Source organism: Poecilia mexicana, unplaced genomic scaffold, assembly GCF_051168715.1.
Source record: "Poecilia mexicana isolate PSO_F unplaced genomic scaffold, ASM5116871v1 scaffold_6, whole genome shotgun sequence".
Lineage (NCBI taxonomy): Eukaryota > Metazoa > Chordata > Actinopteri > Cyprinodontiformes > Poeciliidae > Poecilia > Poecilia mexicana.
Window position 1 is genome coordinate 8,913,507 of NW_028263375.1, and position 18,429 is coordinate 8,931,935.

Consider the following 18,429-nt stretch of genomic DNA (forward strand, 5'->3'; position numbering starts at 1 on the left):
ATAAAAATAAAAAAAATAGTCAACAGATCAGTCCTACACTCTACTGATGTTAAAGCTTTTAACATGTTGATGTGAATAACAAGACATTTTCATAATGTGCTAATTTTTTTATCCAATTAACCAACTAATCATCAAAATAACAGATAATACTTTTCAAATTTGATTGCAGCAAAGTATTGACTCATCTGGTTTCAGTAAATATTCATGCCTCCCTTTTCAGATTGTTCTTCCACTACACAAAGATGCACTACTTTATATTGATCAAGCAAATGAAATTAAATAATAATACTTTGAAATCTGAAGTTGTAATGTGACTAAATGAAGAAGACTGGGGAGCAGGAATAGGTTTTCAGGACATGCTGTCTAGAAAACTGATATGTGGGTGAAAAAGTTCAGGCCGTTTCCACAGAGCTCATTAGCTCTGAAAAGTATTGGCTGATTTTTGCTATTTTTCGAGCTGATTCCTGTTGTTATTGATTTTTTTCTGCAGTGATGCTATTAGGATGACTGCTGCCCTCAAGTGAAAGGAATCTCACATTCAATTCTGCTCCATCCTCCTGTCTCAATGCAAATAAAGAGGTCTCATTAAAGCTTTGCAAGGAAAAGCTCATATTTTTAAAGAGATTAGGCAAAAGGGTAAAAAAGGAAAACAAAAGACGTGAATGCTGTTTACCGCGATTAACTGAGGAGGCGGGATGTCTGCAAGCGAGCTGATAACAAGACCTTGGTGACTGCAAGGGTTTGGAGGTGTTTTAGTTATAAAACTACTGACCCGAGACGATCCCGAGGGTTGTGCTGAGCAGGGTGTTTATTTCTCCTGTCTTCTTCGTTCAGCTCTGTGAGTAACAAACAGTGATGATGTTAGATACCACTAGTTTCCTTTTTTAATCCAATACTGAGTAAAATTCAATACTGATCCAATATAATTTTATGCAAAAACACCAAACATGTGTGGGAAATCTAAAAAAAAAAAAAAAAAGTGGTGTAAATATTACAACACAAGACAATTTATTTAATTGTGGTAGCAGCCTCATTTGTTATAGCCAAGCTATTTTAATAACAGCAGACAATCAGACCAAATATGTGAAAATTGTGTTGCAAAATAATAAAAAGATCAAATTATTAAATAACCCTACTGAAATAAATCCTAGTAGGGCCGTTGTAAACAACTATTTTAGTAATTGAGTATTCTATCAATTATTCTTACAATTAATAGAGTAATCAAATAAAAAATTGGTAAATTTTACCACTATTAGATATCACATCCCTAACAATTACTATTCTAAAGTACAAAAAAATTAACCCGTAATAATGGTTTCTTTTTAAAGTTAACCTGGACAAAAATTACACAAAAATATCAAATTATATTAATTTAATAATAACGCAGCAGTCTCACAAAGACATAAAAATGTATATAAACCAGTTTTTGGTTTATGGATTAATTTTCAGTCAGGTTGACAGGTGAACTCTCTCTTTGCCCAGCCATTTATAGCTTTGTGTCCGTGACAGCGATGGATTTTGCTCCTTCGTGACATAAAAACACAAATAACAGATATGTACCGAAACACTGCGCTCCGCCACCCATTTGTTGTGACCGGGATGGCGGTAAATTTATTTTCCGGTTCGTCCGTAAAGCTACACTTTCGGACGAACCGGAAAGCGTTCGTCCGGCGTGTTCAGTCATACACCGGCCGCGCTCTGTTCGCTGCCAACCGGCCACCAGGCGGCAGCTCCGGAGGAAAAAGCCTGCGGTACTCCAGTCATCACGCCATTTACTTTAAGGATGTTTATGGATCCCCCGAAAGACGGTAAAAAGCCCGGACATTATCAGGAATCAATTAAATCCTCCTCGAAACGAACTTAAATGTTGCTAACACTTAGCAACAACTCAGTGGCGGAAGTGAGAGCGATGTGCAACACAAATAATAATCCGGCCGGAATACGGAGCGCTAAATAAGAAAACATAATTTAAAGAACCTTCGAGGCAAATAACATTTCCTCTAGGAATTTTAATAATCGAGGTAATCGAATCATCTCAGTCCTAAATCCTGGTTTCATTATTTAATATTACAAGGACATGTTTGTTTATGAAACTGCAACAAAAGCATCCAACTTTTGCTCATTACATCGGTATTCATTACACTCTTACCAGATTGAAGAAAAAGTAGTTTCCCATCAAACCCAACTCTTTTAGGAAAAATATTAATCATTTAATTACTTTCCAAAATGCTCTCGTGAAGATATTGTCAATACTTCAAGTAAGTGAAGTATTGAGAATCGATCTTAAAGCACAAAGGTTCTTAAAGAATCAATATTTAAGTATCAATACGGACATCAGTAAGAAACAGCACAAGACTGGCTTGAATACAATCACAGGCAGGACCGTGTTTTCAGATTTAATTGACTGCTTAGTGGCTCCATTCTCCTGAATTCCTGTAAATAAACATATTTATTGGAAAATAATAAAAAAGATAAAGGAGGCATGCAGCATGTGCTGTTTCTGCTCCCTTCTTGACTTACAAAAGAAATGAATGACAAAGCACAAAATGGGATTTAAAGCTTCCTGTCTTTGAACAAAGTGGAGAAACACCTTGTTCCAGACAGCCCCAGTGGGATGGGAAGATGGCAGAAATTGGTTTTGTAATACTGGCGCCTGATTGGTTGCGTCGTGATGGGGGTGGAAGAAGAGTGTCGTTCGTTTGACAGGTCTGAGTGTGGGTGAAGACAAAGCACACATGCTTCCCCCATACATGCAAGCCCCCCCACTCCTCTCAGAGCCCATGTCTCCTGATTCAATAGCAAATTTTTACAAAGCATGTGCACACTATAATATTTGCACCTTCGTCTTTTGTCCTCTCACACCTGTCCTGCTTTTCTTATCCCCTGAAAGACCCCCATTATCTTGCAGCATTGCCCACCTCCATCACTGCTTCAGCTCAAATGTCACATTTTCCCATGAGAGGCCTGTAACTTGGCAAACATCAGCGAGATGGATGTCATAATAACGCATGTGAGAAAACATGGCCTGCGTTTTAATGTTTAAACGCTCTCAATATTGCCTCAGCAAAATTATAGATTAGGAGAAGAGCTAGACGCTTAAGGAAATGTTCAGTATTTCTTAAAGAATAGTGCTAAATCTGTAGTGCTAAATGTGTTTTTATGTTGATTTGATTGAACAAATGTGCCTTTTATTTACTCACGCACAAGCAAAAGTTCAAATCTACAGTATGATACAAAAGTATTAAAACCCCAGAATGTTTTATATTTTGTCAGATTACAGCCAAAAACTTCTATTTATTTTATTTTACTGGGATTTTGTGCCATAAATCAACATAATTCAGATTATTGCTGGCAAGCAATACTAATTTATGCTAATTATTGTTAAATTATCAGCTATAAAATAATAAAATTGAAAGTTGGGTATAATGCAGAATTAGTCATTCTGTGTTTCTGTAGAACAACAGCTTATTAAATTTAGCAAAATCTGAAATAATGATGATAATAATAATAACAATAATAATAAGCCCAATGAGCTGTAGTTCACACTCCAACCACTAGATGGTGGCAGTGTGCTTCCAATACAATCATTCGTGTGTTTGGAATATAAACTATCAGGCTTCTTCACTGCATTAAGAACAGAATAAAGGAGAGTATAACTTTATACAAATTCTCCATTCAGGCCCCTTTACTTTGACACCTATTCTTTTAGATACGACTTAGAGACGAAAAAATTTTTCGTTTCTAACAACGTTACTAAACTAGTAAAAATTAAAAGGAGCAGATCAAACAACTAATCTCTAATCACCCTTAATTAGATATCAGCGCGACACATACAAGAAAAAGACTCCCACTCAATTAGCTGAATTCATTCAACTCTAATTGTAACTAATACTTAAGAATAAAGAATTAATTTTCTCACATTTATTTACATTAATTTTTCCAGCCTTTTAATAAAGGAAGAATTCAAAAATGCCAGATAAACAGAAAACCTTAACTGAATGGATTGGAATTTCTTTTAAAGTGTTTCTGCTGGAACAACAGAGAAACCAAGCCAACCAGAAACGAACTGAATTAGAGATGAAGAAAATCTTAACAGATCTGGAAAAAATACCCCGGAAAAAACTGCAACTCATTTTAAATGGAGCCACCAAAAGAGCCCAAAAGGAATTAAAGGGGATTAAACAAATTACCCTGGCCACAGCCCGAAAGAGAATCACAGAAACCGTAAAAAAAACAACCCATAACAATGAACAAGGTGAAGAGCACACAACCAGAACACAAAACCTACAAAAAGGGAAAAGGGAGACAAAACAAATCTACTCCCTATATCACCTATCAAAATACTCCAAATGGCATGGAAACAACTATCACAACTCAGGATGACCCCAAAGATAACTCCTTCTTACCAAACCTTAACAATGAGACAGAAATAGAACACAATCCAATCCCAGAAAACTTAAAGAAGGCCCCTACACCCCTCAAACCAATAACCCTCTCGGAGATTTTAAAGACCCCACTGAAACCCTTAATGATAACCCCAAAACCTTTGGAAACAGTACATTACAATCAGGAAAGTAACAAGCAAAATTGGCACCTCATCCCCAACCGACCCATAATTATTATGGGAGATTCAAACCTTAGCAGAATGCCCCTCCCAACCAACCCTGACATTCAAATAGACTGTTACCCGGGAGGCAACTTTAGAGATGCCTATGACATCCTGAGAAGAACTAAAACCTGTGACAAAACTAAAAAAGTTGTACTCTCATTCGGTATAAACAACAGAGGACAAGTGAATCCACAGAAAATACACACTCTTCTCAACACCCTTTTGAATGCGGCACAGGACACCTTCCCATTTGCAGCTATTCACACTCCCCTATTGAACTATTCGGAAAAATTTAACTTTATACAAAAACAAAACCTTAAAAAAATCAACACAGTCATCACGGAAGTCTCCCAAAAATTAAATCTCCATGTTATTTCACCCATCCCACAAATTAATTTCCACACAGCGGAGGACAAAATTCACTGGACCACCCCGACGGCTAAACTCCTCCTTGAACACTGGTCGGAGGCTTTAAACTGGTGAGCCCGTATGTTTCCTGCCATCAGCAGGGGGCATGCGGGCAAACTAGTCTCGAAACACCTACCAAGGAACTAAATCTGGAAGAGGGAATTCTTAACCTCTCTACTACTTTTAACCTGAGGCAAAATGATATCCATTTGCTCTCAAAAGGCCTTACTTTCATCCCTACAGAAACCAGGATCCCTAATATTAGGGAAAGACTCAAACTTGAAATCCAAAACTATCACCGCCGACTTAAACTAGCAGACTTCTTCAAAAACGACAAGAACAATGACCGACCCCCTCCTTTTTTACCCCCATCTCAATGGGAACCACCAGTTCACAAGACCCACCCCCTCATTTTGGAACTAATTGAGCAGGACAAAATTGAAACTAAAAAAATCCCAGTCCAACCCGAAAGGAACAATCTTTCCCAACAAGAACTGAAGGCCTTAGAAGAATTACAGAATGATAACTCGATCATAATAAAACCGGCCGACAAGGGCTCCGTGACAGTTATCATGGATAAATCTGACTACCAGTGGGAGGCCAATAGACAACTGGCAGATGGGGAATACTACCAACCCCTAAAAAAACCCATCTACCCCGAAACCAAAATCTTAATACAGGACCTCCTTAAAAAATTGAAAGAACAGAAACACATCAACCAAAAACAACTCCTTTTTCTCACGGGCACTGACCCTCCCAGACCGAGGTATTTCTACCTCTTGCCCAAAATACACAAAGATCCCACTGATTGGTCCAAACCCTTCCAAATTCCAAAAGGAAGACCAGTCATCTCTGATTGCAGCAGTGAGTCTTATGGCTCTGCACAACTTTTGGACTTTTATTTAAACCCCATCTCACAGAAACACCCCAGTTTTCTGAAAAACACAACCGATTTTTTGGAAAAAGTTTCCACACACACAGTGTCTGAGGGGACCCTCATGTTCACTGTGGATGTAGAAAACCTCTACACAAATATTGAAACTGAAAAAGGACTAGAGGCCGTGGAAGAGTGCCTGAAGGATAATCCAGATCCTGAAAGGCCTGACCAAATTTTATTGGAACTCCTGAAGATAAATTTGGAGAGGAATGACTTCATGTTCAATGACCACTGGTTTTTGCAGATAAAAGGAACGGCCATGGGCAAACGCTTTTCACCAGCCTATGCCAACATTTACATGGCGAAGTGGGAAAAAGAGGTCTTCCAAAAATGCCCCAAACTTCCAAAGGCCTATTATAGATATCTGGATGATATTTGGGGCCTCTGGGAACACGGTCAGGAGGATTTTGTACAGTTCACTGAGATTCTGGGGAATCACCACACCTCGATTAAGCTAAAAACCACAACTAATCTGGAACAAATTAATTTCCTGGATGTTATTACATTCAAGGGTGAAAAATTCAAGGAGACTGGAAAATTGGACATGAAAATTTTCTTCAAAAATACAGATTCACACCAACTCTTGCATCGAAACAGCTTTCATCCCAGACACACCTTTCAGGGCCTCCTGAAATCCCAGTTAATTCGTTTCAAAAGAGTCTGCTCTAGTGAAGAAGATAGGGAGGAGGCAACAAAAATCCTTTTCCAAGCCCTTAGGAAAAGAGGGTACTCAAGGACCCTTCTGTACAAGGTGAAAAAAGAAACATTCAGAGAGGGAAACACAAACCAAAAAAAAGATCTGGAAAATAAACCACACCTTATTGCACTAACAGGCCCCTTTTCAGATTTCACAACCCAGAACCACAGAATTTTGAAAGAACATTTCAAGGAATTACAAAAGAACCTTCCAATAAGTCAGAACTGGAGAGTTGTCGCGGCACCCCAGAAAAATCCTAATCTGAAAAGCCTTCTGGTCCACTCGAAATTCTCCATAAAGAATACCTCCTACAAAGGGAAACCAAAATACCCCTATGTCAGAAGTCACAACGATAATAAACGTTGGACCCTCCCTTCTGGGATTTCCCCTTTCCAAAAAATGTTATTTACCTGATCTGGTGCCACAGGTGCAAAAAGCAGTACGTAGGGGAAACAGTTAACTCTTTCCACATGCGCCTGTCCAACCACAAATCAAATGTGAGATGTGGAAGAAAGATGGAAACAATAATAATTCGGCATTTCAGGAAACACAATCCAAACTGGTCCAAAAGGGAAAGGTGGATTCAAGAAAGAATTTGGATTAAAAGATTAGGAACTAAAGCACCAAAAGGACTCAACGAAAGATAGACTCAAAATTAAATTAAATTCACAAACCCCAAAAAATTGATTCTCCCCAACCATTTCCTCTCATTTTCTCACTAACAATTATTTTAGTTCTACCTTATCTTGACCCAAATTTCTATTTTAGAAACCACATTAATAATAAACCTTGGTTTCTCCTATTCGGAGTTTCCCCTTTTCAAAAAATAAGGATAATTTATCTAATATCATTAACATCAATAACAACAAAAACAATATGTGGAAGAAAGAATCATTTTTTACATGTACTTTCCTAACCACAAATTAAATGATAAATGCAGAAAGTAAACAAAAACAATAACATTCCAATAAAAAATTTGAACTAAAAAATGGGGAACACCAAAGAATCTTAACGTTAGATAAGATTAAAATTTATTAATTTTTCAGATCCCTAACAAATTTTTCTCATCTAGTTATTAATTTGGTCTAGAGAAAACAAATATTTGATCCTGTATATAATCTAACCCTTTAACCTACCTACTGTAAATACTCTCAACCCACCCTAAACAATCTTAGTTTACTTAACCCAACTCTCCTACTCATCCTAGTTCCTTAACTCCTTTCCTAAACCTAACATCTTCATCTCCCTCCTCCCTCCTCCTCCTTATTCCTTAAATCCTTGCTCTAAAACCTAACCAACTTTTCTTCTATCCTTAACCTAACCTCTCGATCCCTCCTTCTTTTTCCTAAACCCTTAACTCCTTCTTCTTAACCTAACCACCCTTTTCTCCTAATTCTAACTTCTTAATCCCTCCCTCCTCATCCTAATCCCTTAAATCCTTCTCTAAAACCTAACCTAACCTTCTTCTATCCTTAACCTAACCTCCCGATCCCTCCCTCCTTTTCCTAAGTCCTCTACTCCTTCTTTGAAACCTAACCACCCTTTTCTATCCCAATTCTAACCTCTTAGTCCCTCCCTCCTCATCCTAATCCCTTAAATCCTCTCTCCTTAACCTAACCTAACCCCTGATCTATTTCAACCTAATTTTTGGATTCCTCCCTCCTCATCCTAACCCACCAACCCATTTTCTAAAACTAACCTAACCTCTATTTTATTCTAAACCTAACTTTTGTGATCCCTCCCTCTCCATCCTAAGGCCTTGACTCTTTTCTAAATTTAACCTACCCTTCCTCCATCCTAAACTTTACCTCTTGACCTCCTGACCCCTCCCTCCTCATCCTAACTCTTAAACTCGGTTTCTTAAACCTAACCCCACATACAACCCTCCTCTGTCTTGAGTTTAATTCTTGGATGACCTCCCCATCCTAATTCTTCAATATGCCATTCTTTTCCTAATCTTAATCTAATCTTAACTTCGAACCGAAAACTGTTTATCCTTTTTTTTCCTAAAAAACTGACCAATCTGAATTTGAACACCAACATAACAAATCACCACTAGCTTAATCTGGGCCCGCTCAGAGAAAGCAACCTGCACCCACCGGAATATGTTGGACATATTCTATGCAGCACACACAGTACATACAAAACAATTAGGTGTTGTCCTGGACACACCGATAACACCATACACCAATTAAAAGATAGTCCCTGTTGCTGAAGATGGTGTTTGACATCGAGCGAGAGTGCCTACCCTTTGAGGTACCTAAAGGGCAGTGATCCAGTTCTGGGGAGCCCACCACCTCTAAGAGCGAATATACAAACCCTAAATAATGTCCAGCTCAACCAGTTGCCTTCAGAAGTTGCAAATGTAGCAAAGAGACATTTGCAACTTGCAAAGGCAACTGTATAGAAGTTGCCTTCTAAACACTAATTTAATCTCAGCATAATTGCACTTCAGATTTTTTTCAGGGAACATTTGTCAACAAATTGGTCATTAATGAAAAGAACAGAGAGGTAATTTGTAAATTTCTGCAGCGTTGGCTTATTAATCAACATCCAAAGCCTTAAATATCTCTCTGCTCAGTCAATCTAGCTGAAAATGGAAAGAGTTGGACTTCATTGTAGGTCTACCAAGAGCATTAGCAACGCAAATACGTGGAAGAAACTGGGTGGTCAGAGGACACTAAAACTAAATGTTTTATGTGTAAATATCATGTGAGGAAGAAAATTTCCTCAACAGGAAACAATGGTGGTGGCAGCATTATGTTCATTCTCACTGATTGTCTTCATGCAATCTCAAAAATCTTGAGCTGCTTTGAGTTCCTGTTTTGACAGATTTGCAGAGTGTGCAAACCTTTGGAGTCATTCACCATCAGCTAAATTCACCTGCAAACCAATTTCTAATTTCTGCTTTTATAAAACAAATAGATAGAGTACTTTGTCCCAATAAAAAACACAGAAGTCTGAGGTTGTAATGTGACAAAATGTGACACAGTTCAAAGAGCATGAATACTTTGCAAAGCTCTGTTAAATATTAACCATCAAAGCCTCTGCGTCTCCAAGCTAATTTTGTAATGAAAACATTCCAACTCAGGATGTTTTTGTTCTAAAATTTCACATATTTTCCTCCTTAAATCGGTTCTATTCATCTCCAACATTTATCCATCTATCCACCTTCTAATTTTTTCTGCGTTACAGGAACTATTCTAAAAAGAAAGAGCGTCTTTTCATGCTCGTGTTGGACATCTTTGTTTGAAATATTGCCCAAATAGCTTTTTGATAGAGGAACATTCAGGTGCAGCCCACTCAGCCACAATTCAGAAAAACGATCCTGCGTCTCCCTCTGAGGACAATCTTCATTTATCAAAACAGATGACGAAAGAGTGAAAGAGATCAGAGCGCAAACTGGCACACAAAGATATTCCCTTTTGGTCATGGCGTCAAAAAAGATCCAAAAATATACATGTGCAAAAAAAAAACAAGATTTATTCCCACCTCCACCTGCAATTAACATATACAGAGAGCCGTTTCGCCCAGAGAAATCTATTTATGTTGCCATAGAGCTGCTCTATTTAATGTGAGCCACTTCATCTTGTTGCCAACATCCAGCAAATCCTCAGTGGTATTTTCTCCAGCAGTAAAGCAGCAGCCCTTCGCGAAGCTGAGCAGCTTGTTTTATTAGCACCTGGATGCTGTTACAAACACAGGAGATCACAGAAAAACCACTCCACCTTTCCATAAATATGCATTTTTTACTTTTTACTGTTGCTTCAAATGTTATGTGAACTGTTAAAGCATAGAGTTGTCCATTTTTAGAATTACACTGTAAAACATTTGAAGGTGGTTTAAGTTGAAAATGAAAGTCCACCTGCTGCCTGGAAAATGCAGTTTAAGTCACAAGAAAATTGTTTTGGTTTTAACTCAGAAATTAAAGTTCATGAAGTTGATTTAACAACAAGGGACAAGTTGTCTAAACTGTTTTTTAACTTTATTAATCTTGAATTGTGAGTTTTAACTTAATGTTGCAATTTAAACCAAATAATTATTTCACAATATGCAAGAAAAACAAACTGCCCTCACCTGGTTAAAGAGCCACATTTCTCTATTATTTACTCACAATATCAAGTTAAAATAAATACTTATTTTACTTTATAATAATTTAAATTCTTGTTTGAACAAAAGTTCTGATCTGATGATGAATTTTATTAAACATCCCAATGAATTCAGCTCAGAAACATTTAGTGAGATCAGGACATTATCCTCAAGCTTTGCTGACTGAGAATTGCATTAAAATGAACATTTGCCTTAATAAAACACCAGAGTCAGATCAACGTAACGCACTTCCACCTCAGGAGACAGAAACATGCTGCTAAGCATTCTGGGAAATAGTTCCCACTCCTGTCTTTCTCTTCTTTCAGTTTTTAAGTGCAAACCTAAAAACTCAGTTTATTCAACTGTTGGAGGTTTGACTAAATTAATAAAAAGTTAACACAACTTACTGCTGCAAGTTTATCTTTCACAAACTCACATTTAGGTTCAAAACCTAAAACTGGATAAATTTATTTGACTTACAGAGTTGAAGAGAGTAGACACAACTAAATGCAGCTCAAATGTTTTACAGTGTAAGAAGTTGCTAGGCTGTTTTTTTTTCTCACTTTGTAAAACTGTCAAGACCTCTTTTACTAAAGATCCTTGGGTCAGTCTGGATGGTTTGTGAGATAATTAATATGGGAAAAGTATCGTCATGTTCAGTTAACCTACACAGTCTCTCCTACACACGTTTCATCCAAACATGAGGAGGTAAATACCGTATGCTGTGATTTACTGCATGGTGGACAGGAAAAGTGGCTTTGCCTTTCATCTTCTGTTTATTCATCACTTTAGAGTTTCTAGTCAACCAGTGCCAGAGATCTCTGTTACAGGTCCACACTAAAACCTCGCCAAACAAAAACAACAAAGCAAAAATCTCTATTACATTTCTTCACCTTTACACAATTGAAGAAGAAATAACTTGCATTTATATGGTTTAAATATAACACATTAATCAAAGATGAATAAGCACCATGTCTCACAGTGGAATGGTGTTTTCTGGATGATAAGCAGAGCTGCTTTCCTGTCATGGTTTGTTTAAATCTGGACCCAAGAGCAGCAGGCAAGAGACGTAGTTGAGTTGTGAATATTTAATGAAAAAACAAAGAATCAAATTTACAAGAATGTGAAAGTCCAAGGAAACAAAAATAAAATCCAAAACAAAGTCAAACTTTAGATGCAGGTATGTCACAATAACACCAGGGATAAATGAGTAAAATGACGAGACGAACCGGCAAGTAGTGACTGACAATGAGGAGCTTAAATACTGTGAGGTTGATGGTAGGAACAGTGAACCTGGGCTGATGAGCAAACTGATTGCAGGTGTGAGGAGGGAGTGAATCAGAATGAGGAGGAGAAAGAAAAAATGACAGGGAGGAGAGGAGAGTAACACTGGGGATGCAAACACTAAGGAATAATTAGACCAAACAAATCTAATAAAACCAGAAACAAGAAATAAACATAACTACACTAAGGAAGAACAGAAGTAGAAAACAAGGCAGAACTAAACAGAAGAAACTAAGGAACAACAAAAATGACAAAAATAAAAAATGTAGAGCCATGAGAATGTGGCCCTACATTCTGGTTCAGGTTCTGTTCTGCATCCCCAGAACCAGGACTAAATATGGAGAAGCAGCATTCAGTTTTTATTAACCCCAAATATGGAATAAATTTCCAGAAAACTGTAAAACAGCTCCTCTAAATCTACATTAAAAACCCACCTATTTGCTTTTGAAACATAATCACTTAAAAATTAATCAACAATCTGAAACGTAATGAAGCCAAAATGTAATGTTTCAATTGTTGAATGTTTGTTCTATGACTTTGCCTTTTTGTGTTTTTATGATGTAAAGCACTTTGAAATGTCTTGATACTGAAAGGTGATATACAAACCAGATTTGATTGATCGATTTGATACATTCTGACACTGTAGGGGCATAGAGTGACTTTTTATGACAAACTGCTTAGTGTTACTGTTTATAGCACTGTGACATCACAGCCAGGAAGTCCTGAGTTTGAGCTGATTCTTGCTGTGGTTGCATGGGTACTTCAGCTTCAGCTTACAGGAGATTCTTCATACCTACAGCAGTCAGCACCTGCAACTAATTACAAAAACCTTTATGATACAAGTTGCAACTATTATTAACCCTTTCATGCATAGTGGTCTCTACAGGGAACAGCTATCTAAAAGCCATTTTCTTGTGCTTCTCGTGGATTTTTATGTTATAAATGCTCACAGACCACTGAAGTGGACACTAATGCATCACAAAATACACTATCAACTACTGGCCATCAGGTGTAAATGCAAGAAATGATTTTTTGTTAAATCCAATATGGCCGACAGACAACAAAGCATGCCAACCGACCTGGTCCCTCCTTCTACTGTAGACAACTCTTGCAGGTAAAAAAAACCTATTGTGACATCAGATAACCCCTAAAGAACAATACTACTGATGTATTTTTCAAATAACAACTTTGTATTTGGAGAAAATTACAATTGATCACCTAAAAAAAAAATACAAATTTTTTTCCTACCTTTTCTTTATGCCTTGAGAAAAAAAAAGAAAAGAATCCTGATAAAAAGGCTCATAATTCACGCATGAAAAGGTAAATTTCTTTTTTTCTGATCTGATTTGTGTTTACACTTTTTTTTCTGTGCGCACTTGTTTTTGTTTTACGGTAAGAGCAGGCGCGTTATTCCCGCTCACTGCTGTGTTGTATTACGGCAGTGTGTTGTTCGCTGCCTCTGACTGAAAGCACGGAGCGCCTCCACGAGCTTCCCCACAAACTGCCCACCGCACTCCGGGTGAACACGGCTAACGTTCCCGTCGACCAAACTCCGGATCCCGCCTCGCTCCCCGCCGTAAGTTGCTCTTTTTCACACTCCGTTTGTTTTCGCCGTGTTTATCGCTCTCTTTACGTCAAACCACACTTTTAATTTGTGATGCTTCGCGCTTTGTTTCGTGTCCGTCCACATCTTTGTGGTTAAATATTAAACTGCGCCCTTTAAAATGTAACTAATACTGGATGTTTATGGCTGGAAAGTCGTTTAAAGGTGGTTTTATTTTCATCAGGTGCTCAGAGTTGTTTGTTTTTTGCTCATTTTTTTTGAATGGAAAGTATCAGAGTAACACAGCTGGGTGATGGAACTTAACTGAGAGCAGTGAGGCTGCGTTTGATTTTTCTGAATATCAGCAGCAGATTATCGATAATTACCAACACACACAACACGGACCATGTTCTCCACGGTGCTATTTTTATAGCTTTGCTCTGAATAAACGCCTGAGCCGCCTCAACACCCCACTCCACCCAACAAGTGTGAAGTTATAATGGAGCCAAGATAAAAATGTTACCCTGGGTACTCATCATTTTCATGCCCAATTAGTCTTTCCTGTTGCTTATTTCATCTCTTCTGCTTCATTTATAAATGTGTGGCTTAAAATATTAAAATAACCAAGCTGGCTAGTGCAGTAAAAACTAAAAATAATTCCAAATACTAGCTACTTTTTTATCTGATTCATGGTAGCCAATAAGCTGCATTTAAAACAAAATTGTGACCAAACCACCAGCAGGAAGAGGGGAGCTCTGCTTAGCTTTGCTGCTGCGGTGTTTATGTTAAAATGACATGATCTGTGTATGTTTCTGCCACTTCCCCTCCCTAAACTTTGTTTAAGATGACCCTTAAATAAAACACACAGGACCATACATTGAGTCCAGGTTTGGGAGTGGTAATTCAGGCTGTTTTGTGAGTGTGCAACAGTTTTCCTCCCCAACCTTTGGTGTGTCAAGGCTTGTTCGTTCATGTTGTCAGGGAAGACTTCAGATCTGTTTATCATGGGCCGATCTTTTTAGGCGTTTTCTTCCTGACGTTTTTTGTTGCTAAGGTAATTTTATTTACATGGCGCATTTTCAGCAACAAGGCAATTCAAAGAGCTTCACATGAATTAGAAAGAAATACAAATAAAACTAGAAGAAAGACAAAGCGGTAAATTACAAAACCACATATTGGTTCCCAATGTTTAATAACGATAAGAAGTCCATAATTTATAAGCTAGTAGGCAAGGTTTCCCCAGAAAACTTGCTAAGCCCGGTGGTTGGGTGCTAGCTCAGTCATTCATCCAGCGCCTCGTTGTTTTTTTGAGTTAAAAATGTTTAAAGTTGGCAGGAAATTTGGAAATATCACTTAATAATTATGTGTAATTGGAAGATTAATACCTGAACACCAACTATAAAGTTTTAAAAAATGCAGACATTTTAAAAAGACTTGAATAAAGTAAAGCCTGGTGGCCCGCCAGGCTTATATTACACTGGGGTAAATCCTGAACAGGAGTTTCTTAAGTTTCTTAAGTTTGCTCTGGAGTAGTTAGGTATAAGTATTGGTTCCCCATGTTTAATAGGAATAAGTAGTCTATAATTTATGAAATAATAAAGGTTTCTCTGGATCTTAAGTTTGCTCTGCATTAGTGAGGCTAAATATTGGTGAAGTATAAAACTAGATGTTGGTTCCAGTTGTTCTGGGTTGAGTTCTAGTGTTGTATAAAGCTAAATGTTGATTCTCCATGTTTGATTCTTGTTCTGAGATGTTAAGTAATAAACTAACAGAAGTTTGTCCAGGTCTTGCTATCATATTAAAAGTATAAATCTAATCACATTAGAAAACCTTAACTGAAAAAGAATGTGAATTTCCTTTTTGAACAACACTACAGTTATAATAAATATACATTTTTAATGAAAGATTTCACATGAACTCTTTAGTTTGTTTTTTAAAGCTATACTTCAGTGCACTGAATGTTCTTTTCACTAATGTTGGAGGTTATTTATGAGGACTAATAGACAAAAACAACTAGAATTAACACAAAGTTTCAAGTGCATTTTGTTAGCTTTTGTAAACACGATGCTGAAGAGATTTCTAAACAAGCTAATTTTAATTTCATCAAGTTCTTGGACATCTCAAAGAGCCAGTTGTAGCAAAATGTATTCATAAAGCTACCTATTAATAAGCTGTTAAAGTATTGAAGCCATGGGAGAAATATTATTTATTTCTTCTCCCGGGTCTTGGTGGTATAGATCGTTCTGCAGATGCAAGGGGCTCCCCGGTTCCACTCAGTCCATCGTCAGCCCTCTGGAGATTGCTCTTGATGGCTGTGGCAGAGGGTGTGATTGCTTCACAGCTCCCAACAGGATATGGAGTTGGTACTTTAAAGCAAAATAAAATCTCACAAAAAAACGAAACTCTGCTGCATGAATTGCACCCAAAATATCTGGAAACCTACGTTGCGCATGTCAGCCTATTATTAGTTTATGTATTTTACATTGGCTTTTATTCTCCTAAATTCACTGACTGGTCAAATTGTATTTGTTTTGTTTCTACATATTTGACCAAACTTGTGAAACTATTGGTGTATGTGAGTGTGCTTTACTGGTGCAGAGTTATCAAATACATTTGTTATTCAGTTCATTTATGTCTGTTTTTTTTAAAAAAAAGGAAATATTTTAAGGCCATGTTTAAGGCTGTTTTTCTCTATCGGATTGGTATCGACCAATACTAAGCCTCAGATATCGGTATTGGTATCGGAAGTGAAAAAAGTGGATCGGTTCATCCACTAGCGGAACAAATCAGCGTCGGGCCGGGGGGCGGGGCCAATCACCGGGCCCCTAACCAATCACCGGGTCACTAAGGAATCACCGGGCCCCTTACGTGGGGCAGCAGCCCCCCCAGGTCTCCCCATAGCTCTGCGCCTGGGTTCATCCCTAAAAAAAAAAAATCACAAACAAAAAACTTAAGTCTGTTTCATAGAAAATGAGCTATGTGAGATAAATATTGAAGCAAATTATGTTTTAAATAAGAATGTTGCAGTTCTGTCAACCAATTCACATTTTTACATATTTTTCTTGTTCTTCATTTCATAAATCGTGCGTTATTCTCAAGGCGGCAGTGACACTTTGTTCCTCCAGTGAAGAAGCAGAATAAGATCCAGGTTGTGTGGGCGGGCCGAGGTTTCTAATTGGATGAAGCAGTGAAGCTTCCATCTCTGTTCTCCCTGCTAATAGCAACAAAGTTCAGATGTTTGTTGAGACGTCGGATAGTCGTCGTAGAGCGAGCTGCATGTTGCTGTCTGTTCATGTCACTGTGGTCGTGTTGCTGTAGCTCGCAGACATTTCTCTGGCTTGGGACTTTCAAAGGCTGCTCTGTCCTTTTAACCATTTTAACCACCACATCGTTTTTTGTTTACACTGCTCACATGGTGGCGAACGGCAACAATAAGAGGTTGTATAAAGGTACACAGCAAAACACAAAATCTCACCAAGTACTTTTGATCTAGTTTCTGGTGGAAATATCTTAGTAAAGTTGAAATAAGACAAACCAACTTACAAGTAACTTTTTAGCAAGATATAAAGGCTGGTTTTAGGGAACTAATCCCTTAATATTGATGAAAAAGTACTAGCTTCTTTGGCAGAAACTTATGTCACTATCAACGGACACTTTGCCGTTACCTAGCAACCCCAGCCACGCCCAGGACGTTGCCTAGCAACCCAGTTCACTTGTAACGAAACATTTTTCCCTTATAAGTTAATTTATCTGCCAAGGGAGCAAGGACTTTTCCATAAATATTAAACCTCTATTTCAGGGAGGCCAAACTCATTTTAATTTTGAGTCGTATCAAAAAATCTGAATATTCTTAAAGAGCCGGTTGTGCCAGAATGTATTGATGAAACCCATTAAATTGGTAAAATATCAATAAATAGTAGCTTGTTTCAGCATTCAATATGTGTTTCTTAAATCTTTTCACACTGATCAGTCGATCGGTTTTTGATTTTTTTATTTTTTTTCCAAATCAAAATCACAGATTTTGTGATGCTAATTTAGAAATATTTATAAATTTTTTTTTTACAATATTTGCTCTAATGTATGATGTTAAATGTGACTCTTTTCAATCTGTGACCGATTTTATCAATTGATCACAGATATAACTTGACATCAAGCAGTCACTTAAACACAAAGTTTTTGGCCAATTTTGAGAAAAGAAAATGGGGGGATCTGTTGATTTTTGTGTGAATTTTACGGATTTGTGAAAAACTGGAGGGACTTATTGATGTAATTTGGAGTTTTATACACAAAAAAGTATATGGCGACCCAGATTTGGCCCCTTGGCCTTGAGTTTGACATATGCTCCATTTCTTGCTGAAAAGTTACTTTTAATTTATTTTGTCTAATTTCAAGTTTACTTGTATATTTGCACTAGAATTTTGATCAAAAGTATTTGATTTAGTGTTTTTGCAGTGTATCAGGCTGGACTTGGTGGTGACATTTTTTGGCTTGTTTTCTCTCCTGGTTCGGCTTATTAAATTCACATTTTGTCACCTTCAGAAACCCTGTAAAGGACCTCCCAGCTTTTATCCCAAGTTTCCCGCTAATGGCGCTAACAAGCTTAGGAGTGCCAGACAAATGGAAATGTATCATGACCTCACATTTGCTGCACAAAGTACTGCATGTGGGCATTGCAGCACACGGGATTGAGGGTTAGGCCTCTTGAGCCGGGCAGCGAGGCAGAAGTACCCCTCTGAGAGTTACAGTAAGCCGTATAAATGGAGATGCGTCTCTGTTTGGGTTTGATGCAGCCTGCAGGACTGAACTCGGCCTCAGCGGGTCTCGGGGGTCCTTCACACTTTTTGTTGAGATGGATAACAAAA

The 18,429-nt window shown here is 37.7% G+C and overlaps 2 protein-coding genes across 2 annotated transcripts in view; both read left to right on the forward strand.

Annotated features, from left to right (window-relative positions):
* The first annotated feature begins 5,589 nt into the window (after window positions 1-5,589).
* Window positions 5,590-8,925, forward strand: LOC148158633 (uncharacterized). The gene is made up of 2 exons (XM_088006716.1): window positions 5,590-6,987; window positions 8,869-8,925. The coding sequence occupies exons 1-2, from the start codon at window positions 5,590-5,592 to the stop codon at window positions 8,923-8,925; spliced, it is 1,455 nt and encodes a 484-aa protein (XP_087862842.1).
* A 4,527-nt stretch (window positions 8,926-13,452) lies between these two features.
* tp53i11b (tumor protein p53 inducible protein 11b) overlaps window positions 13,453-18,429 on the forward strand; it is a 52,663-nt gene continuing 47,686 nt past the window's right edge. Inside the window, exon 1 of the mRNA XM_014983792.2 lies at window positions 13,453-13,600. The gene's annotated coding sequence lies outside the window, so the exon portion shown is untranslated. The remainder of the gene's footprint in view (window positions 13,601-18,429) is intronic.